Source organism: Balaenoptera acutorostrata, chromosome 6, assembly GCF_949987535.1.
Source record: "Balaenoptera acutorostrata chromosome 6, mBalAcu1.1, whole genome shotgun sequence".
NCBI lineage: Eukaryota > Metazoa > Chordata > Mammalia > Artiodactyla > Balaenopteridae > Balaenoptera > Balaenoptera acutorostrata.
In genome coordinates this window covers 91061668-91084316 of record NC_080069.1, presented here as the reverse complement: position 1 = coordinate 91084316, position 22649 = coordinate 91061668, and the positions used below count along the sequence as shown (strand labels likewise).

At 48.0% G+C, this 22649-nt stretch overlaps 1 protein-coding gene across 3 annotated transcripts in view; it reads right to left on the bottom strand.

Annotated features, from left to right (window-relative positions):
- TMOD1 (tropomodulin 1) overlaps positions 1-22649 on the bottom strand; it is a 102857-nt gene that overhangs the window by 40466 nt on the left and 39742 nt on the right. For all 3 annotated transcript variants that reach the window (XM_057547913.1, XM_057547911.1, XM_057547912.1), the window contains exons 4-8: positions 15666-15785; positions 7604-7693; positions 6555-6685; positions 4727-4834; positions 496-639 (exon numbers count right to left, since the gene is read on the bottom strand). In XM_057547913.1, coding sequence (XP_057403896.1) covers positions 496-639; positions 4727-4834; positions 6555-6685; positions 7604-7693; positions 15666-15785 — 593 coding nt within the window. The remainder of the gene's footprint in view (positions 1-495; positions 640-4726; positions 4835-6554; positions 6686-7603; positions 7694-15665; positions 15786-22649) is intronic.

The window sequence follows — 22649 nt, the reverse complement described above, 5'->3', positions numbered from 1 at the left end:
GACCCTAAAGCCCATTGAGTGTGTGTGTGTGTTGGGGGGGGGGGTGACTCATGAAAATGGGGACGTTTAGCCTAGTGAGGAAGACTCCAGTGGTTTATAAAACCTGTGCACCAGGTGTGTCCTGTGTGCAGCAGAGAACAGAGTTAAACTCAACAAACAGCACTTATAGGGAGCTGATTTCTATTGGATATAAGGAAGGATATTCTCACTAAGAATGAAAGGGGTGATCTCGGTAAGGAGTGAGCTCCCCATCGCTAGGGGTATCCAAGCAGAAGGTGGAGGAGCACTTGGTGGGAATGATGAAGAAGGAAGGTGAGCATGGTGGAGGGTGTGGACTGGACAACCTTGGAGGCCCCTTAAAGCTGGGCTCTGGTGCTTTTATAAGCAGCAGCATCTGCTCTGTCCAGCAGCATCTAGTCCATATGGCAGCAAGCGGGAAAGTACAGAATGGCGAGCATCAAGTGAAGGACACAAGGAGACCTTCGCCCATCTTACCTGGTTATCGATCTTCAGTTCCACCAGAGAAGTGTTGTATGGAAGAGCTTCCACCAGGCGCAGGATCCCGGCTCCGGAAATGAAGTTGGATTCCACGTTCAGTGTCTTCAACACCTTGTTCACCTTGAGCATCTCAGCAAGGGCCTTGTACCAAAGGAGAAAATGCAGGGTACCCATGAGTTAGCCTGATCAAGGCTGGAGCCCCTGTGGGTAGAACCTAAAATACCGAGGGAGCCTTGCTCGGAGTGAGAGTCCCTTGCACACTGTCAGGGGCCAGGCAAGACGATCTCCACAACTTCCTTCACCAAGCACTACTCTGTGTCTCTCCTCCCCTCCAACTTGCCATGGCCCCGAACCCCTAGCTGGAGATTTACAGCTCCTTAGCCTGCATCCAAAGCCTCTATTACCTGGTTCCCCCACTCTGATCAGCCTGAACTCTGGCTGCCAGTCTTGGTGGGGCTACTCTCAGTTCCCCGGGCACACAGTGCTTTCCCTCTGCTCTGCCTTTGCTCATCCTGTCCCTGCCACCTGGAATGCTCTTTCCTTTCTGCTTCACTCGTTCAAACCCTGTCCCTCCTTTAAGGCCATCCTCAGTGCCCCTTTCTCCAAGAGCCTTTGCTGATGTCCCCCAGCTAGCTGTGCCTGCCCTCTTGAACCTCACAGACTTTATCCATAACCTCCCTCAAGGAACTTGTATTCCTGCATTTAGAGTTGTTTTTATTCTGGCATTGGCTCCGCCATTAGCCTATATACTCTTGGTGCGCTGATGGTCACCTTATTCATCCCATGGTGCCCTCCAACCCACACAGTGCCCAGCACATAGTAGGTCCTCGGTCACTGTTCACTGAGTGACTAGTGGAGTCCCAACCTCCCTATATGCTCTCCACTTGTCTCTTCTATGTCCCTGTTGTAATTCCATGGAGTCGTCATTCTCTTTGAGCAGCAGGGAGGGGAGCCTGGGAAGCCATCCCGCTGGGCAAGTGACCTGGGCAAACCGGAGGAGAGGAGCTCGGGTGGCCCCAGCACATTTTGGAGGACTTCAGCCAGGGGTGTAGATGATAATCAGAGCCTCTAAAGGAAATGAGGTAATTAGCAGGCGGTAGAAATGACGAGTCACGGAGGAAAGGAGACACCAGCAGCTGATGGGCCAGGATGTATGATCAGTGGACCCTGGTTGTCTGAAATGATGATCTGATCCAAGAATGCCCTTCCCACTGGCCCTGCTTGCTGAAACCTTTGCAAGGCTCAGCTCCCAGGATGCCTTCTGAGCCAAAATCCTCAGCTCCCCCTGCTTCCGTGTACCCCAGGATGACATGTCAGCTTCCTCTGTGACCCTGAGTAGGTTGGACCCTCCTGAGGGGAGGGAACGAGTCTGTGCCCGCTCCACAGCATCCTTCTTACTCCCCCGGAAAGGCCTGGCCTGATAATCAAAAAATTTGACAACCAGTATGTAAGTGCACCAGGCCAATCCAAGTAGACATACTAGTGGCTGAGCTGGTCCTGGAGGCACTGTCATGCCAGGTGTCAACTCTTTGTTTGCTGGATCAGAGTGGAGGAACGGGCAGGAGAAGAGCTGGGGCACTAGCAGAGCTCTGGAAGCCTATTTACCAATTGTTCTGGAAGTATTTTCATCTTCAACAATGGGTATCCTGGTGTGAAGGGGCTGACATCAGCTGTTGGCCTGGCACAGGGTCAAATCCCCATAAACATTCGTGGAGCTGAGCTGAGTGCCAGCATGCATGGGTGTGGTTTCTGATCCATGACATAGCAGTGGACAGGGCATGTGGCTTTGCCAGCTGTTTCTCTGTGGGCAAACTCAGGATCTACCAAGATGTCCTGAGGTCAGGGGACATCTATCTAGAGGTTCTCCACTGGCAGCAGTGAGAGACTATGAGCCATTTCCATCACTTCAAAAACGTCAAAGGAAATGTCCTATGTATTTTAAAAATCAGAAAATAATTGATGGCTATGAATGGACTTCAAAGCAAGGAAAGTTATTAGGGATAAAGAAGGGTGGTATATAACGATAAAGGGGTCAATTATCCAAGAAGACATAACAATCCTTAATGAGTACGTGCCTTATGACAGAGCATCAAACTATATGAGGCAAAAACTAAGAGTTGCAAAGAGAGATAGATGAATCCACTATCATAGTTGGAGACTTCAATACCCCTCTATGGATACGGACAGATCCAGCAGGCCAAAGATCAGGAAAGACATAACTGAACTCAACGACACTGTCAATCGACTAGATATAATTGATATCTATAGACTGTCTCATCCAACAATAGCAGAATACACATTCTTCTTGTGCGCACATGGAACATTCACCAAGACAGACCACATTGTGGGCCGTAAAACACATCTTAACAAATTTAAAAAATAGAAATCATACAATATCTGCTCTCAGACCACAATGGAATCAAACAAGGAGTGAATAACAGAAAGATAACTAGAAAATTCCCAAATACATGGAGATTAAACAACACACTTCTAAATAACACATGGGTCAAAGAAGAAATCTCAAGATAAATTAAAAAGTATTTTGAACTATGGCCAAGTGGGATTTATCCCAGGTATACAAGGCTGGTTCAACACTGGAAAATCAATTAATATAATTCATCACATCAACAAGCTAAAAAAGTAAAATAGTCATTTCGATAGTTGAAAAAAAAGCATTTGACAACATCCAACATCCATGCATGATAAAAACTCTCAGTAAACTAGGAATAGAGGGCAATTTCCGTAAATTGATAAAGAATATCTACAAAAAAATCTACAGTTAGGGACTTCCCTGGTGGCACAGTGGTTAAGAACCCACCTGCCACTGCAGGGGACATGGGTTCGAGCCCTGATCCGGGAAGATCCCACATGCCATGGAGCAACTAAGCCTGTGCACCACAACTACCTAGCCTGCGCTCTAGAGCCCGCGAGCCACAACTACTGAGCCCACGTGCCACAACTACTGAAGCCCGTGCGCCTAGAGCCCATGCGCCTAGAGCCCGTGCTCGGCAACAAGAGAAGCCACCGCAATGAGAAGCCCGCGCACCGCAACGAAGAGTAGCCCCTGATCGCCGCAACTAGAGAAAGCCCTCATGCAGCAACGAAGACCCAATGCAGCCAAACATAAATAATAATAATAATAAAAAACACAATACCATTATTATTAGTACCCCAAACAATGAAATACTTAGGTATAAAGCTAACAAAATATGTACAAGATCTATATGAGCACAACTACAGAACTCTGATGTATGAAATAAAAAAAGAACTAAATAAATGGAAGTATATTCCATGTTCATGTACAAGAAAACTCAGTATTGTCAAGATATCAGTTCTTCCCATTTTGATATAGATTCAATGCAATCTCAATCGAAACCCCAGCAAGTTATTTCGTGGATATCAACAAACTGATTGCTACTAAATGGTTAATTACCATGCCTGGTAAGCTAATTCCTATACCTTTTTACCTGCTATTAGTATTGTAGTAGTCACACTGTACTGTTATCCTTTAGCTGTCTGCATGGCTGGAGGGATCATTATGTTCATGAAAGTGGGAGCTATGACTGTCTTGGTCACAGTTGTATTCTCAGAGCCTAATTCACTGCTGGGCACAGAGAGACTCCATAAATATGTGTTGAATTTTTTTTTTTTTCCTAAAAACGAATTGATGGCTACTTTATAATAAGTACAATTTAATCTAATCATCAATATCTTTAAGACATAGGTAAAAAACAAATAAAATTGGTCGTTGGGAACCACTGATGAAGGCAATAATTTTTAGATATGGAGAAACTGAGGACCAGGGAGGGGCGGACCCTTGTCTACTCATGACATGCTGAGTGGTGAGAGAGCCGGCTTTAGGGTACATTTGACTTGCTTTTAAGTCTCAGCTCCACCTCTCACTTGCTGTGCAACTTTGGACAAAGCAAGTTGCCTGAGCTCCCTTTACCTCAGGTTCTTCATCCGTAAAGTGGGGAGCCCTGCACCTCTGGGATCAGGGGTGGTTATGGAGATTAACTAGGATAATGTACAGATGGTGCCTGGGTAATGGCTGTTCTGTCCATGTCCTCTCCTGGCTCCTAGCCCAGTGCCTTTCACCACATCACACCACACCACACCACACAGGGTTCTTCATCAGTGGCACATGGCCAGTCCTGAGGCTACAAACGTCAACCTTCCTGTTTCTATGCCTCCCACTCTCAATGCAGCAGATCAGAAAGGTACATACAAATGCCACGGGGTCATTGCTCCGTGTCCCCACGATGCTGAACTTCTTCACATACGAGTTCTCTTTCAGGGCTTCTGCATACACCTTGAGAGTGGGTATGGGGATATTCTGCAGAGAGAAAGGCAGGCAGTGACCAGCAGCCCCTGTCAGGGGTGGGTAGGGCAGAGAGATGGGGCAGCAGCTCTCTCACACATGCAACCTGATTCCCTGCAAGTCTCTGACCAAAAAGCTGAATGGGCAAAGGGTTCCTGCTTTGCCCCAAATGGCTGAGATTGGAGGAGAACTTTCGGGTAAACAGATTGAGAAAATCCTCCCTGAAAATTTCAGATAGGACCTGTAATTTTCTCTTTGTACATGCGGAGACCGGAGGAGAAGGAATACATCAAGGCAAAGGATGCAGAAGAGTGTTGTGGTGAGAGCTCAGGTCTGGGGGCGTGGGAGAGGGCAGGGGCTTGGCCTCCGCCCCAGCACTGGCAATGTTTCTGACTTGCTGTGTGACTCTGGGGAAGCCTCTGCTCCTCTCTGGGTTTGTTTCTGGAAAACTAAGGTGTGGCATGGCCCTAGGTGATCTTTAAGAGACGTATGTCCCAGAGGATCTCAGCCTGCCACACATCAGAGGTGCCGGGGGAACTTTCACAAAGAGCTGATGCTCAGGCCTGCCCCGGACCAATAAGATCAGACTCTCTGTGGGGAGAGGGACCGGGCATTGGCATTTATTTATTTTTTAATCTCCTCAAGTGAAAACCACTGATCTAGTCCAACTGCCTCACGTGCAGAGGGGAAACTGAGGCCTGGAGAGGGCCGAGCCCTTGCCTGAGGCCTCACGGTGAAGACACAGGGCCGTGGCCAGGTTCCACACCCCCACGCCTCCTGGTACACACTGCCAGGGTGCACGGCTCTGAATTGTGCCAGCATCTCCCACTGTGCACACGGCAGACAGTGGAGGCGCCCGAGAGAGAGCCTGGCTGTGTTTGAACGGATCTCTCATTTCAGAGCGTCACTTTAGCCCCCGTGGGAGCAGAGCATGGGAAGGCCAGGTGCAGGAGAACACTGCGGGCGCAGGTTTCCGATCTGATTGTGCCGTGGGGCTGGCAGCCACTTAAAAGAAAGTGGAGAAGAAAGGAAAGGGGAGCCGGGGAGTGAGAGGCCCACTTCTTATCTTACATCCACACCCCCCGAGAACTAATCCCTCTGGCCCCTGGGCTGAGCAGGTGGGCAGGCAGCTGGGCCTGCTTCTGAATTCCTCCTGCAGCCTGTCCATCCGTCCCCCCTCTGCCCTTAGTGGTCACACAGGAAAGGTCCGGAGAGATGTGGGCCGACGGCTTGGAATATGTCTTTGGACATTTGGGCTGACAGTTCCCTTCTAAGGTTGCAGAATGAGGCTGAATATGTGCATGCTACACTGGTTCAGGGCTAGGTCCCTCCCCAGGCTTGGGTTACCCCATGAACCTGGTGGGCCCCGGGCTTTTCCAGCCTCGGGATCCCATGCAGCCATATGTGTCTGACTCACGATTTTATCTCAGAGAAGCTCTCAGTGTTTTGAATAAGGTGGCGGGTTTCCAGAGCCGAAGCTGGGATGGCCTGTGGTGAACATCTGGGTCTGACGTCAGTCCCCGAAAGAAACCAGGACCATGAGCTGTGCTGGTTTACACTATCCTCCCTCCGAAAGCTTCTGTCTCTATTCCTGATCCAGAAGCACCCAGAGTCCAAGCAGGACCCTGCTGTCTCCGCACAGCCAGGCCCAGGTCGTCTGGCTCTGGGTGGCACTAGACATGGCTTCGCCACCTCCCCCCAGCAGGGCAAGTGGAGTGAAAGGGGTTAAGCTCACCCGGATGTTGTTGAGGTTGACCTCTTCAAGTTTTGGGTCGTTGCTCTTTATCCGCTCCAGCGTTTCCTCCAAGTCTGTTGCATTTGGTTCTTCATCAGGCACAGGCTTGTATTGTGTAGGTTTGATCACACCTAGAGTGACCGACAACAGGCAGGTGGCTCACAGAGACGGGGCGTCACTCTCCCTCGACATAAGGACACCGGAAGGAAGCGGCAGCAGAGCTCAGGGACACGGAAGGCCGAGCATCTCAGGGGCTATGGGGGATGGGGGCGGGCAGTGGGCAGGGCCGGGAGTCTGGGCCCTACTTGGACTCCGCCTCTGCCGTCCTGCAACAACTGGGTGAATGCGCTAAACTGTCTGAACCTCGGTGTCCTCATCTGCAGAATGTGAACAGTCGTTCTACCCAGTGGGCTCTTGTGAGGGTAAAATGAAGGCTGGATGGGAAAGAAATGTGTAGGCCTTCCAGAGGGAGGGATAATTGCGCGTTGGGTGCCCTCGTTTCTCTTTGGGGCCAAAATGCCAGCTTGGAACAATGCAGTGAAGCGATACAGACAATGCGATATTGGCACAGGAAAGGACAAGGAGACTCGTGGAGCAGGAGAAGCATCCGGAGACAGACCCATGTGGATACATGGACATTTATGATCAAGGTGGAGTCCCAAACCAGAGGTGAAAGGATGAACTTTACAAAGAGTGGTGTTCGGACAACAGGATATTGATTTAAAAAAATGAAAGTTCAATCTCATCTCACACCACACATAAACATGAACTCTAGGAGGATTAAGAAGTTGAATATAAGAAGTAAACCTCTAAGACTTACAGAAGAAAATACAGGAGGATGTTTTGTTAATACTGGGATGGGGAGGGTCTTCATAAATAAGTCACAAAATCCCAGGAGTTAGTAAAAGGAAAAAGTGGATAGATTTGGCTTTATAGAATTCGAAATCTTCTGCAGTGAGCCAGAGAGCGGGCAGAGGCAGCAAGACGTGGGAGGACCCCTCACTTCCAAGGTGCCCTCGCTGGGGGCAGGGAGGGGTGCCCGTACTCACTGTTGAGTCCCTCCTTGTTCACGATGGAGCTGCTGCCCAAGGCCTGGTAGTACTGCTGGTTGCTCATGAGCGTGTGCATGCCCAGGATAGCTGCGGGGACACGAAGGGCCCATGACGCGCCTCTCAGACAGAGAGCCTTCTGGGCACGGACATTCCATGCCCCAGGAAGTTTTGCTCACAGAAATGGCAAGAAACACTTGCATGTAAACTTTTAAATTTTATTTGGTTTTTACTCTTGCCTCTATTGCCGTGACCCTCGAATCTCCATCCCCAGCCTAGGTTTCTCTGTCCCTGGCCTCAGACTCCTAGATGTCCCTCTGATGTCCCACTGGCACGTCCAACCCAACTTGGCCAAAACGGAACTCCTCTTTCCCGACAACAGCCTCTTCCTTCGGCTCACGTTCCATCTGGTCATCCTGCCTGTCCCTCGGGGTAGACCCTCAGTCACATGGCACCCCTTCCCCTAAATCCTCACCCTCCTATACAGAGCCTCTCATCTGTCCCACCTCCCACTCCATCACCTCTGTCCTGGTTAAGGCCCTATCAGTTCTCGCCTGTATTATCACAGCTGTGGAATCACTGGTACTCTGGCCTCAGTCTCTTCCTATCTTCCCCCACCAGCATTCAGCACAGAGCAGCCAGAAAGATCTCTCTGGAAAGGCAAACCTAACCACATCCCCCCGTGATCAGTCATTCTTTCATCCGTTCATTTGTTCGACATTTACCGAGTGCCAGCATCACGTGTCCAGCTCCAGGGGGGTGGGGACGGTGAGGAACAAGAAAGACAGGGGCTCTGCCACGTAGGTTACAGTCTGCTGGGAATGAGAAACTAAGCAGGTACCCACACAATTAAAAACGTAAGTGCAGAGTATGCTAAGTGTTGTAAAGAAAAAGTTCAGTGTGCTCTGGGAGAAGAGAACAGAGAAACTTGGGATGAGAGAGATGAATATAGATGTTGGCCAAGTTAAGAGAAAGGAGGTAGAACATGCTGGGCAGAGGGATGGCGGGTGGGAAGCCCTAGGCTTGGGGAGTGGAAGCCCAGGGAGGGAGGGGGAAGCTGAAGATGGATAGAGATGAAGTTGGACAAGTGGCAGAGGGCAACAGGTCCTCACCAAATGCTTATGTCAGGCTAGAGAGTACACTGTACATCAGTGACACCCAGTCTGGTTGTGCATCGGAATCACTGGGAATCTTTTGAAACTCCTGATGCCCAGGACTCCCCCAGACCAATTAAACCCCAATCCCTGGGCTGGGGCCAGGCATCTGCCTTTTTTAAAGCTCCCCAGGTCGTTTCACCGGGCAGCCGAGGTTGAGAACACTGCCTAATGCCATCCCCCTTAATCTTCACAACAACCCTTTGGAGTAGATTTTATTCAAATAGGCAAGGTCACATCCTACAGGGTCTTCTAGGTCCAGGTAAGGAGCTCAGATGTCTTTTTCTAGGTGTGGCCTGAGCAGGGAGTGAGATGGTCTGACTCAAGTTCTGTGACCGTTACTCAGGCTGAATGTGGAGCACTGACTAGAGGGGAGGGATGGGCGTGCAGGACCATGAGGCTGGTGCAGCATCCGCCTGGGAGGACGGTGCCTTGTGACTCCAGAGCCTGGCTTCACTGGCCCTCCCCGGGGCTGGCCCTGCTTCAATAGCCTTTTCCCTTGCCCACGCCCTTTCTGCTCTGGCAACACAAATGGTCGCTGCTCAGCAGATGCTCCTGCTTCTGCCAATGCTGCCTGTCTGCTGGCAATCCTCTCTCCATCTGCACTGCCCACTGCTGAAATGCCCCCCAGGAGAGTTTTGAGATTTAGCAAATAAAAATACAGGATACCCAGTTAAACTGTAATTTCAGATAAACAATGAAAAATGTTCCAGTAAAAGTACATCCCATTCAGTATTTGAGACCTTCTTATATTAGAAACTTATTAATCATTTATCTGAAATTCAGATCCAACTGAGCATACTATATTTGATCTAACAACTCTACCTCCCCATCCTTTAAGTTTGGAATAATGCTTCCTCCCCCAGGGAGTCCTCCTGGATTCTACCTTCTCTCTCTGTAGCTCTCTCACAGCACCTGGTGTCCTTATCACAGTACATAGTCAACACAGTGTTAGAGCTTTCTGGGTACATGCATGCTTCCCCTACTGGACTGTGGGCTTCCGGAGGTCAGGGAAGAATATTATCTCTCTTCTACCTCTTCCAGAAGATGGTATTTGGTAAACATTTGCTCATTTAAAAAAATTCCCCTGGCCATTTCATTAGACACGATTTCTAGTTAGAGAGACAACAGCGAGCCTTTAGTGAAGACTCAAGAGAACCAAGTTCCAGCCCTGACTCTGCCCCTGATGCTGTGTGACCTTGGGTAAGTCCCCTCCCCTCTCTGGGCTTCAGCCTCCTCTGTACAATGAGGGGTGAGACCAGACCACTGGTTCTCAATCATGGCTGCATATACAAATTACCCGGGAGCTTTACGACAATACCAGTGCTCCTCCTGGACAAACTGATTCGAATCTCTGGAGATGTATTTTTAATCTCCTTGGATGATTTTTTATGCTTAGTGGGAGCTACGAACCACAAGACAAGATGATCTCAAAGTACCTTCTGTTTCTCACATTCTAAGAGTCTTCTCTGCTAAAATTAGACTTGCCTGCTCATCGCTAAGGAGAACTGGTACAGAGAGAGGCATCTGCACTGTTTTGAGCTCTCTGGGCTTTAATTTAGGCTGCATTTCTGTGGGCAGAGGGAGCTGAAGCCTGAGTCAGCAGCAGGTGAATCAGATCACCTGGAGTCACCTTCTGGAGCTGGCTCTTCCAGCTCCCATACAGAGAGCGGCTTTGGTGGTGGTTCTGGGCTGCTGCTGGGATTCTAGTTTGGAAAAACAGTTTGGAAAGGTTGCTGGGAATCATAGGAAAGATGTAACCTCATATGGCTGGCTGGTCTTGCTTAGAGTGTATAGAGAGGTGGACAATGGAAAATGCATTTTGTGCTTGGACAATAGCTTCTTGTAATGGTCCAGAAAGAGAAGGCAGAGGCAGGAAGGTTACAAGGCAGTGCTGGGGGACAGAGGAAGGAGACCTGGGCTCCAGTCTGGGCCTTGGTACTAATTTACTGGGTAACCCTGTCCAGGTCACTTCTACTCTTGGGTCCTCGGTGTTCTGACCTGTAAAATGGACTATGTTTGAAGGCTGATCTCTTACCTTCACATGGGACTTAATAGCCACATGGCAATTTCTCATCTTCTTACGCTGTTTGATTTTTACAGCAAGCATCCAGGGCAGTTACTGTCGGTCCCCACTTTTCCAGCAGGCTCAAGAGGGAAATGGTTGGTCAGAGACCGTTCGGTGAGGACCCTCCTGGCTTCTAAGTTAGTGTCCCCACCCACACCACTACACACTAGGTCACCAACAGGTCTAAAGTTCTAAAACTTGCCCTCAACTTCAGAATTCTAAGGACAGATAACAATATATTCTAGGAGGTAATGTATGTCAATAGCAGCCCTAAGAAGAAATAAAACGACTTTGCAGTTCAGAGGAGATTAGAGTTCTAAGAAGGAAGGAGGGAAGGAGGGAGGGAAAAAGGGAGGGAAGGAGGAAGGGGAGAGGCCAAGCTAAATCTCCACTGCTGAGCAGAATGCTTGGTGGCTCTGAAGCCAGTATTTCCTCTCCCGCCCTAAGCACCAAATCGTGACTTTATCCTTGTTTGGTTTTGCACACTCCATGTCACCAGGAGTGAGTGATAGAGAAAAAGAGCACATCAACATTGCTTGCTGCTTCATTCTTTTTTTAAAAAATAAATTTATTTATTTTCATTTATTTATTTTTGGCTGCATTGGGTCTTCGTTGCTGCGTGTGGGCTTTCTCTAGTTGTGGCGTCCGGGGGCTACTCTTCGTTGTGGTGCATGGGTTTCTCATTGCAGTGGCTTCTCTTGTGGAGCACAGGTTCTAGGCACGCGGGCCTAGTAGTTGTGGTTCAGTAGTTCAGTAGTTGTGGCACATGGGCTCAGTTGTTGTGGCTCGCGGGCTCCAGAGCACAGGCTCAGTAGTTGTGGCGCACGGGCTTAGTTGCTCCGCGGCATGTGGGATCTTCCCGGACCAGGGCTCAAACCCTCTTCCGCTAGGATGCGTCTCCCCGCCTAGTTCACCTCTACTCTTCCTCCTTTCGGCTCAGCTTCGGTCCCCACCCTCATCTTGCAGCCCCACCACCTCACTCGGCCCTTTCTCCCTACAACACTCACTCCCACTTGTCCTTCCACGTTGGCCTCAGTGTTTGTTTAACCTCGGCTCCTCGAGGGCAGGAACCGGGCCGCTTCCTTACGATTGGTCCAGAGCAGTCGGAGGCTTAGTTAATGGAAATGCTCTGCCTGGGAGTTGAGCTGTGGGGAGCAGAGATGACCTGAAGACCCTGTGCCCAGCGCATCCTCCTCTGCTTTCCCTAATGAGTCATCCACTCGGGGCTCCAGCTACTCCCCCCAACACACCCAGCACTCCGACAAGATGTCCAGGCTCCAGCGCCTCCATCTCTTAAACTGACTCACTCCTTGCATCCCTGCAGGCACCCAGCTCTGTTTTCTGATGCCTCAGGCCAGAAAGCCTGGCGTCGGCTCGTCATCTCAGCCCCTTGGCCTCTGACCCAGCTCTAGGAACAGCTTGTCTCTCGGAGCCACGTTCCAGACGCGGTCCACCTCAGCCCTTGGCCTTACCTGGGGCCTGCCTCCTACATCCCCTCGTCCTCCGAACACCACCGCCTCTCTGCCCAAGCCCCTGCTTTCATCCGGCCTCTTCCAACACTCCCCCAGGCCCGGGTGTCAATGCTTTTGTGCGACATCCGGAGCCTTTCCTAATTCGGCCCCATCCTCCCCAGGCCGACTCCGTGAGACTCTGCCATGCACCCCCTCTCACCACCCCGTTTCCATTCCCCTACCCTGGAGGGCTTAATCCAGGTTGTACTGGGTGGTGATGCTGTGAGTGGGACCAAGCTGCCTGGGTTCAAACCCCGTGGGCAAGGATAACCTCACTGTGCCGACTTCCCCTCTCTGAAAAATGGGGACATCAATAAACTCACTTCATAGGACTGCTGTGGTCAATAAATGCAGCAAGGTATGGAAAGCAACTCCCACAGCAGCTGGGACATAGGTGGTCAACAAATGTTCCGCGCCTCCTTCCACTGCCACCTTGCAAACAGCTGACAAACAACGACACGTGTCCAAGGTTAGCCAGTGAACAGTGGTGTCGCCTTGCAGCACCCCTCTCCTTTCCGGACAGCAGAAGCGTATGGTATCATGAACAGATACTAATAATTAGTCACGCCAATAAAAATAAAGAGGAATAGTTTCAAGATATCAACCCAGAAATTTAGCACAACATTGCAGCTCTATTTTGGCACTGACAGCAGAGTCATTTGATAATCCCTCTGAGCTGCCTAACAAGGGGAGTGACGTCGTGGAGGGTGATCGGAGGAGAAGGACCAGGATAAAAACAGCCCTTGGGGTGAGTCAGTGTGGAGATGCTGGACAACCATTCACTCACCCACCGCCCAGCTGCACAGATTAACCGGGACTCAAGGGGACCCCGCATCAGGGAGACGGTTCCGTCAAAATACCCGAGCCTAATGTGGATCTAATGCAACTTGTGTGGTTTCTGACAAGCAAACCAGTTGAGTATCCTGAGCTAAGTGCTCCATTTCCATCCACGTGACCTCCTCACTGCTATGTACTTCATAGTGAAAATGAATACCTTTCTCTCTCAGCCCCGACACCCTTTAAGCCACTGCCCTTTGTCCTTTCCCAAATGTTCTGCCTCCTTAGGAAAGGGTTGTCTGGACTGAGGGTCTATACATTGGCTCTCCTGTTTCACTCCTTAGGCCCTGCAACCTGGCTTTGGTGCCCCTTCCTCCTCTTTCCTAAGAACGTCATCAGGACTGGTGCACAACACCCACGAGAAGCAGGAGGATGTGAGAAGCAGAAGACACTGCGGCCGGCTGAGTTTCCTGGCACTGGCGGGCTCACCTGGCCTCTGGCTTCACCTCTGAGTCTCCCGGCCAGCCCTGAACCCTCATTCTGTCTCCCTAGCTCTTGCGTTAGGCTCTGCCCATCTTGATTTGACCGTTGGTTCCCAGCCCATTTGTGGCTACCTGGCCTCCACTGTGGCTGTGTTCACCCCATTTCCACTCCTCTCCCAAAGGCTTCTACCTCGGCCAGGGCCCTTGCCTCCAGAGCCCTGGGTGCCCACTACTGCCAGGCCCTCTGCCTGGAACTTGATGATGCTAATGACACCCACCTCTCTATCTCCAGTGTGGACCCTTTGCAGAACTCAAGACTTTCATGTAGGGACTTCCCTGGTGGCGCAGTGGTTAAGAATCCACCTGCCAATGCAGGGGACACGAGTTCAATCCCCAGTTCGGGAAGATCCCACATGCTGTGGAGTAACTAAACCCGTGCGCCACAGCTACCGAGCCTGCACTCTAGAACCCGCGAGCCACAACTACTGAAGCCCCCGTGCCGCAACTACTGAAGCCCACGTGCCTAGAGCCTGTGCTCTGCAACAAGAGAAGCCACCGCAGTGAGAAGCCCGAGCACTGCAACGAAGAGTAGCCCCCACTCGCCGCAACTAGAGAAAGCCCGCGCGCAGCAACGGAGACCCAACGCAGCCAAAAATAAATAAATAAATAAATAAATAATTTTTTTTAAAAAGCCTTTCATGTACAACTGCCGTTGATTGGGTGGCCCACAGGCACCCTGAACTCTGAAGGTCCCAAACTGAACTCCATATTTCCCCTACACCCGCTCCTCCCCCACTGTTATGGTTGAATTGTGTCCCTCCAAAATTGTTGATTTTGTCCTGATTTGTCCCTCCAATATGCTGAATAAAGTAATTTCTAGTACCTTAGAATTTGTAACTATATTTGGAGATAAGGTCTTTAAAGAAGTGATTACGTGTCAATGAGCCTGTTAGGGTGGGTCCTAATCCAATCTGTCTGGTGTACTTACAAGAAGGAGATTAGGACATACAAAGGGACACAAGGCGACACATGCACAGAGGGACACCATGAGATACGGTCATCTGGAATCAAGGAGAGAGGTCTCAGAGGAAACCAATACTGTGGACACCTTGATCTTGGACATCTAACCTCCAGAACTATTGAGAAAATACATTTCTGTTATTCAAGCCACCAGCCTGTGGTATTTCGTTAGGGCGGCCTGAGCAGACTAACGCACCTTCATTAATGGCAGCAACGTCCACTTAGTCTCTGGAGCCAGGTCTGGGCTCCTTCCTTGACCTCACAGTTGACCCTGTCTTTCCTCTCCCCTTCCCACTTGCCTTGAGTCTCTCCCTACCCCATCCACACTCCTGTCATCATCTGGGCGAGGGTTAGTAGCCCCCAAGACTGCAGAAGAAAAAGACCAGCTACCTCACTGGGCCAGGGAGCACAGCATGATGGTGGGCACACTGTGGCCAGAGCCTGACACCCCGGGGGGAAGGGACATGGGCGAGTGGGACAGGGACCAGACAGTAAAAAGGGGAAAAGAGCAGGTGGCAAAAAGTTCTGGATATCAGGCCACCTTCTGGAGTTTTAGGGGCTATTTGTGAAGATCACATGGAAACACACATGAAGATGGAGGGTGTTGTACAAATATGAGATATGGGGTGATCGCCTCAAAGCCCGGCTCTCCAAGCTGTGCAAAATGGTAAAATCAGATGACTTGCGCCAGCCCTCTGTGAGCCTCCTGGACCTGAGATGCCGGCAGCCCTCTGTCTGCCCCCTTCTATCCTCTCTTCCCAGGCGGCCTGAGCAGGATTTGATGCCAGGGCTGGTGAAGGGCCCAGGCTGCCTTGCACATCCCTCTGGGATGGGGTCTCATGGCAGCAACAGCTGGCTCCGTGGTGGGAAGGGTTTTGGTTTTATCTCCATTTTACTCATTTCGGTTTTTGATAACAGAGTTCTACCTCCTCTAGTCCTTGCTAGAAACAGAGAGGGTGTTTATGTTGAAATAAACCATCCAAGGCTCGCCTGCAGACGTGGGTCAAACGTTTTTGGAGGACGTGGGGAAGCATCAGGAACGCCTCTTACCTGCGATGTCACAGAGTTCCGCATCCGAGGCATTTGCCAGGGCCTCCTCCAGCTCCGGCTCCAGTGTCACACTTTCCAGCACGGGGTCCATCGGCTTCTGCTTGGGGACCCAGACTTTTCCTGAAAACACACGGGGTGCCCATTACAGGGAGTGCAGCTGCACTGGGGCCCTGGGTGGACCGTCCCAAAGCCCTGTGGATCCCTCGATGCCGAGATTCCATTAAAACTTCTCCCTCTGGGGACCCGGTGCCAAACTTGTCCAAAGAAAGGGAATCAGAGATCTCCAACAAAGCACGCTTCACGTTTGAAAAGAAGAACTTTATAACTTGGTCAAAGGAGACTGCTCACTACTGAAAACATTGGTTATTAATTTTAACAATCTGTAAGTAGGAAAAAATACAAAAGAAAAATATAATAAAATGCCAGGGTCTGGAATACTCTAAACAAGCATTCTGGTATGAGAGAAAAATTTAGAAACATTTCTAAGCCAAATAAATAAAATACACTCAGATTATTAAAAGAGGCATAGGGAGAAAATATAATGTCTCTTGGGACACTATATTTTTACAGCGTCAGACTCATAACTGAACGAGAGAGCGAAGAGCAAAGAGGATGGTCGGTCGCTGCAGCGTGCACCAAGAGGGATTGTTAAAGCAATTATGGGGCATCCATACGATGGCGTTCTAGCAGTTATTATTATAAAGGATGGTGGAGATCTCTACTTACTAAGAAAGGAAAATGCCCAAGACAAAACCTTGTGTGAAAAAGCAAGTTTACAAAATAGCATGAATTATTTAATTCCATTTATGAAAAACTGCACATATATCAATATATATTTATCCATGCAACACATATTTACTGAATACTTCCTATGTGCCCAGCACCTTTCTTGGCGCTAGGGGGACAGCAGTGAACAGTATACAGTTTAGTGAAAGAAGACAGATAATAAACAAACATATAAAGATGCCAGATAGTACTAGGAATCACAAAGGAAAATAAAGCCAAGCAAAAGACTAGGAGGTTCCAGGCTGGGGTGTGGGTGAGGTGGGCTCTGCTATTTTGGGTAGCATGGTCAGGGAAGATGACCTGTGAGCTGGGCCCTGACAGAGTGAGGAAATGAGCCCCTCAGACCAGCGACAAGACAAGGATGCCTGCTTTCATTGCTCCTACCCAACTGTGTATTGAAAGTTCTAGTCAGAGCAAATGGACAAGAAAAAGAATACATCGCATCCAGACTGGAAAGGAAGAAGTAAAATGATCTCTGTTCACAGATGACATGATGTTATATGCAGAAAATGTTCCACACACACACACAATAAAACAGGGTACAAGATTAACATATACAAATAAGTGGTGTACACCAGCAAATAACAATCTGAAAGGGAAATTAGGAAAATAATTTCATCTATAATACAATCCAAAAGAATAAAATACGTAGGAATAAATTTAACCAAGGAGGTGAAAGACTTGTGCATGGAACACTATAAAACATTGTTGAAAGAAATGAAAGAAGACCTAAATAAACAGAAAGATATCCCAAGTTCATGGATTGGAAGACAATATTAAAATGGCAATATTGCCCAAAGTAATCTACAGATTCAATGCCATCCTTATCAAAATTCCAATGGCCCTCCTCCTTTTTTTTTGGAAATGGAAAACCTAGTCCTCAAATTCATATGGAATTGTAAGGGGCTCCAAATAACCAAAACAATCTTGATAAAGAACAAAGTTGGAGGACTCAGACTTCCTGATTTCAAAACTTACTACAAAGTTAAACAGTGTGACACTGACATAAGGATAGGCATATAAAAAAATGGAATAGAATTGAGAGTCCAGAAATAAACCCATACATCTATGGCAAATTGATTTTTGACAAGGGTGCCAAGTCCATTGAATGGGGAAAGAACAGTTTCTTCAAGAAGTGGTGCTGGGACAACTGGATATCCACAAGCAGAAAGATAAAGCTGGACCCCTATCTCACACCATACACAAAAACCAACTGGAAATGGATCAATGATTTAAATATAATAGCTAAAACTATAAAATTCTTAGAAGAAAACATAAGCGTAAATCTTTATGACCTTAGATTTGGCAAAGTATTCCTAGAATTGACAACAAAAGAATAAGCAACTAAAGAAAAATGGATCAATTGAACTTAACCAAAATAAAACTTTTGTGTATCAAAGGACATTATCAAGAAAGTGGAAAGATAACATACAGAAGAGGAGAAAATATTTACAAATCATATATCTGATAGGGTCTAGTATCAGAATATATAAAGAACTTTTACAACTCAACAACAAAAAGAAAAACAACCCAATTTAAAAATGGGCAAAGGACGTATAGACATTTCTCCAAAGAGGATATACAATTGCCTCTAGGTATCTGAGAGGGATTGGATGCTCAAGTCCCTTATATAAAATGGTATAGTATTTGCATATAACCTACACAGTCCTCCTGTATACTATAGATCATCTCTAGGTTACGTATAATACCTAATACAATGTGAATGCCATGTAAATAGTTGCCAGTGCGTGGCAAATTCAAGTTTTGCCTTTTTAAACTGTGTGGAATTTTTCTGAATATTTTTGATCCACAGTTGGGTGAATCCGCAGATATGGAACCTGCGGATATGGAGAGTCAACTGTACAGATGGCCAAGCACATGACAAGATGTTCAACATCATTGGTCATTAGACAAATGCAAATCAAAACCACAATGAGATACCACTTCACAACCATGATAATGGCTATAATAAAAACCAAAAACCAAAATGGAAAATAACATATGTTGGCAAGGATGTGGAGAAATTGGAACCCTCATATATTGCTGATGGGAATGTAAAATGGTGCAGTTGCTTGGGAAAACTGTTTGGCAGTTCTTCAAAAAATTAAACACAGAATTACTATATGATCCAGCAATTCCACTCCTAGGTATATACCCAAAAGTTACCCGGACAAATACTTGCATAGGAATGTTCACAGCACCACTAATCACAACAGCCAAAAAGTGGAAACAACCAAAATGTTCGTCAATGGACAAATTGTGGAATATTATTCAGTAACACAAGGGAATGAATGAGTCTCGAAAATAATATTCTAAGTGAAAGAAGCCAGATGCACAAAGTCACATATTATATGATTTAATTTATAGGAGATATCCAGAATAGGTAAATCCACAGAAACAGATTGGTGGTTGCCAGGGGTCGGGAGCGAGGGGCATGGGGAGTAACTGCTTATTGGGTACAGGGTTTTATTTTGGAGTGATGAAAATGTTTTGGATCTAGATAGAGATGGTAGTTGTACCACATTGTGTGTGTACTAAATGCCACTGAATTGTTCATTTGAAAATAGTTAACTTTATGTTATGTGAATTTTACTTCAATTTTTAAAAACCTGCTCATTTTGGCTACTGATTGAGAATAGCCTGAAGTGGGGCCAGGATGGAAGCCAGGAGATGGTTAGGAGGCTCCTTCAAAAGTCCACATGAGAGATGATAGTGACTTGGACCAGAGGTGGGGAGGGGTGGGAAGAGCAATGTTCAGAAGGATAAATGGGATCTAAAATGGGATCAGTGCCTACCTCTCAGCAGAGAGTACTACTTTGTTTTGTTATTTAAATTGTTTACAGGGGCTTCCCTGGTGGCGCAGTGGTTAAGAATCCGCCTGCCAGTGCAGGGGACATGGGTTCAAGCCCTGGTCCGCGAAGATCCCACATGCCGTGGAGCAACTAAGCCCGTGCGCCACAGCTACTGAGCCTGCGCTCTAGAGCCTGCGAGCCACAACGACTGAGCCCGTGTGCCACAACTACTGAAGCCTGCACGCCTAGAGCCCGTGCTCCGCAACAAGAGAAGCCGCTGCAATGAGAAGCCCGTGCACCACAACGAAGAGTAGCCCCTGCTCGCCACAACTAGAGAAAGCCCACGTGCAGCAACGAAGACCCAACGCAGCCAAAAAATAAATAAATTTATAAAAATAAATAAATTAATTAATTGTTTACACCAAAGATCAATTACTATACAAGCAGAACAGTCAGCAAAGTCATCTGGGAGAAAATGTATCATAACCTTCACCAGAGGTGCATCTGGAAAACAGCAAATCAAAATGGCTAAAAAGAAAACGAAATGGCTAAAAGGAAAATGAACTGTGAAAATGACTGATGCAGTAACTATGATGAACATTCAGTAAATATTTAAGACCTATGCTTTATTATGCTCCTGCAGCTGGTGCCTCCATGAGGGTGGTGACTCTAAGACACTGTAAGAGGGACTCAGGGCTTCCCTGGTGGCGCAGTGGTTAAGAATCTGCCTGCCAATGCAGGGGACACGGGTTCGAGCCCTGGTCTGGGAAGATCCCACATGCCGCGGAGCGACTAAGCCCGTGAGCTACAACCACTGAGCCTGCACGTCTGGAGCCTGTGCTCCGCAACGAGAGGCCCGCGCACCGCGATGAAGAGTGGCCCCTGCTCGCCGCAACTAGAGAAAGCCCTCGCACAGAAATGAAGACCCAACACAGCCAAAAAATAAATATAAATAAATAAATAAATTTATAAGAGGGACTCAGACGTCTTCCCTTCCTTCATCTTACTAGTTGGGATGTGGGTGTGATGACTGGAGCCTCAGCAGCCAGATGAACCATGAGGACAAGAATATATTACAAGGATGGCAGAATGAAAAACTGGAAAAGGTCTTGATTCCTAATGCCAAAGAAGATGTCTTACAAGCCCTGGAATGCCTAACCCTGCAGCTTTACTAACTGAAAGAAAACTAAACTTCCATTTTAAGTCTCTCTTATTTTACTTGTTTCTTCAGCACATGCAGCCAAATCTGTATAATGAAAATACCCTGCATGGAACTTTATTCTGATTCCCCCACTTGAATGAGAGTGAGGGAAAATCCAAATTCCTCAGGACTTTGCACCAGTTTATGGCTCTTACCACATCCTGCTGGGTTTTGTAGTGCCTGAAATGCTATTTCCCCTCAGCCTAGGCTCTCTCTAGGCCCAGCGTAGGGCAAGTGCTCAGTAGAGCTGGACTGAACGGCCCTGCGTCTGCCTGTTAGAGCTGGAAGGTCTCCTTCCCCACACTCTCTGCTGAGACCGTACTTATTCAACATACGTGGACTCCAACAATCATCATGTAAATATTTTATGATGACGATGCTGGTGGTGGTGATGATGATGATGATGAAAAACCTTTTAGGCTTGTCATAATATGAAAATAGAATAAATTCTAGCTACCCTCCTTGGGTCAGCCTGGTTTTTCACGAGGGCACTCAGGCTCTGGGAGTCTGGAGAGCTGTTCCCGGCTCGGGGCCAGGTCAGCACTCTGCGAAGGGGCAGCAGGACTGGTTTATATATCGCCCAGATTCCCTTCCCCATCCCCCATCTCATCTCCAGCTCCTTCCCTGGGAGGGGGATGGGCACACAAGGGAGCAGATGCCAGTAATGACTCACCAACTGTCCACTCAGGTCCGCCGCTGACTCTCTCACAGCCTTGGTTTCCCCATTTTTCAAATGTGTAGGGGGGATAGTGGGAGTTTTAAGGCCCCATGAAATCCAGAGATTTTATTATCTTTACCTGCTGCACAGAAATCACTCCTCATGGTACAAGTACCTTGCTTAAAACCATCTTGTGCCTACGCTCTCAGCGAGGCACACCCAGCCCTTATGGTCAAGGGCCCCTTCCCCTGCCGCCAGCTCCAGGGTGCCTCAGACCACACAATTCTTCCAAAGCTCTGTAATCCAGATGTCTCCTGGGCTTCCCTGACCTTCCAAGTTTTCAGTAAAATCTGGACTGAGCTTCAATTCCAGGCGCTGGGATGGCTAGAAGTCCTCCCTGAAATGCCCACACCTGCTTGCTCTTTCATTTTATTATTTATCAGGCAGCTACTCAGTGCAGCATTGTGCTAACACAACAGGGACACAGAGAAAAATGCCATAGACAGGGATCCTTGGTGCATCATGCCGACATTCTTGGGGGTGAGGAGAATGCAAGAGGTGGAAAACAAACAATTAATTACCCAATTAATTAATTAATTAGAATTAATGCTTTCATTCAACAAATATTTACTAGGTGCCTACTACATGCTAGGTTTTTTGAGGTATAGGGATATAACGATGAACTAGACAGATGTGGTGCTTGTACCCATGGAGCTTATATTTGAAGGAAAAAGCCTATAAGATCCATTATGCATATATTTAATTTGAACTCATTCATTCATTCAACACCTCTCTCCTGAGCCCTACTGTACACTAGGCCCTGTGCTGCGTGCTGGGGGAACTGTGTAAGCAAAAGCAGCTGAGTCCCTGCCTCATGCAGCTTACAGGCCAGTGTAAATAAAGACATAATGATAAAATAAGAATTGCTCTGAAGAACACACACAGGCTCCCGAGATGGAGAATAACCAAGGGGGAGTTGAAGGGATGGAATGTCCTAAACAATGTAGACAGGAAAGGCTTTCCTGAAAGAGGAGACAGTACAGTTGAGACCGAAAGGGTAATAATAGCTAATATTGACATAGCATTCATGATGCCCCGGGTGCTGTTTTAAGTGCTTTATATATATCTTCACTCAATCTTCATAACTCCCTCAGAAGGCTGGTAATATTCATCAACCCCATTTTACAGACGAGGAAATGGAGGCATAGCAGGTTTAAAAATGTACTCGAGGGAATTCCCTGGCGGTCCAGTGGTTAAGACTCTGCACTTCCACTGCAGGGGGCACAGGTTCGATCCCTGGTCGGGGACTAAGATCCTGTAAGCCGTGTGGCATGGCCAAACAAACAAATGTACTTGAGTTCACACAGCCTAGTAAGGGGTAGTGCCAAGACTGTAGCCAAAGTAGACCCAACTCCAGGCTATGTTTCTAACCATTACGCCTCTTACAGAGGAGAGAAGCCAGCCCTGAAGCCAGCTTGGAGACGGACAGAGGACCAGCATTCCATGCAGAGGGCATACGTGCAAAGGTCCTGAGGTAGGAAAGAGCT